We start from the raw sequence: 1,237 nt of genomic DNA on the forward strand, positions 1-1,237 counted from the left end.
ATGTGCTGCTGCGGGACAGGGGGCAGGGGGGACCTGGCAGCGCTGGGGAACGAGGGGACTCGAGCTTAAACCCCTTAACAATTCGGTGACTCCTAAGAAACATCTGGGGAGAAGCAGCTGAGCTTTACCGTGTACAATATTCGCCTTTGAGTCCGTTCTGCGGTGCTTGCTCGCCTCCTGAAGATCTGTCGCGGTGACAAGCGGGTGACGTGCAGTAACTTTACTTACAACGAGCAGCTGAAAGTAAAGCACGAGACAGTTCTCATTTAATGAGTAGGTTCCAGACTCACTTTCTGCTTGGAGATGGAACGCGGAGGAACCCGTCTCCCCTGGAGTCCCCTTCTGGAACCATCAGTGAACAAACCCGACACCCACCAGGCTCACACTGACAACGTGTGGATAGCTGGGAGCTACAACCCCACGTGGCCAGGAAGGGTTTTGAGGCTGAAAACTACCTGTAACGCCTCCTCACTGGAGGAGAGAAACACTCCTTTACTTGTTGATATTAATTGCAACAGATTAGCATAGGGCAGCGATCGACTCTGTATCTGCTTTGTAGATTCACATTCATCAACAGAAGAAACGGCTCCTGGGGACCACGTCTGACTCGGGCAGAGAGAAGCTGCTCCACTCCTTGGCATAGCTGAGGCCTTGTGCCAGGAGCAGCTCATGCGATCGAGCACCAGGCTTTTGTAACAGGTCACGGCACCCGGCAGAGCTGGAGCGCGGGGCGTCCCCCGCTTCAGCCGCTTCCGAGGCAGACACGAAGCGATGGCAGGAGGGCACCAAGGGAGAGAGGCCACGGGGAAACGGCACAGGCCGAAAGCAAAGCCACGCGTTCCCAGCTCCGTTACGAGCTCCCTAGTTCTGCTCACATAAAGAAACCCACTTCTCTTACTCTGCTAAAAACTGCTTCAGTCCTCCCGAGTTCTGTGAGGTTCTGCACAACGCTGCTGAGGGCTCTGCGCCGTGAAACCGCCTCTGCCAGACAGTGCAACTGGGACGGGAGCAGAGCTGCTCCCTGACAACAAGTCCCTGGTGCCCAAAAGCAGGCACCGTGCCCCCCTTCTCCCCACCACCCCCCGCCCATCGCGCAGCCGCTCGCAGAGCTCAAAGGGCAGAGCCCAGCCCGATTTCAAAGTGACAGAATTAAAGGGCAATTGATCCCCCCCTCAGCTGACACAAAACGATTCCTGAAGGGCTAGACCCTGCTTCATGTATTTTTACGAGCAAGATT

General features: G+C 55.9%; 1 protein-coding gene across 1 annotated transcript in view; it reads right to left on the bottom strand.

Annotated features, from left to right (window-relative positions):
* The window catches only part of LOC104498028 (origin recognition complex subunit 4-like), a gene marked incomplete at its 5' end in the record, with an annotated part of 1,752 nt that extends 1,410 nt beyond the window's left edge, over positions 1–342 (bottom strand). The window contains one exon of the mRNA XM_010141352.1: positions 129–342. Coding sequence (XP_010139654.1) covers positions 129–342 — 214 coding nt within the window. The remainder of the gene's footprint in view (positions 1–128) is intronic.
* Positions 343–1,237: the final 895 nt, after the last annotated feature.

The sequence above is a fragment of the Buceros rhinoceros genome, unplaced genomic scaffold (genome assembly GCF_000710305.1).
Source record: "Buceros rhinoceros silvestris isolate BGI_N320 unplaced genomic scaffold, ASM71030v1 scaffold1528, whole genome shotgun sequence".
NCBI lineage: Eukaryota > Metazoa > Chordata > Aves > Bucerotiformes > Bucerotidae > Buceros > Buceros rhinoceros.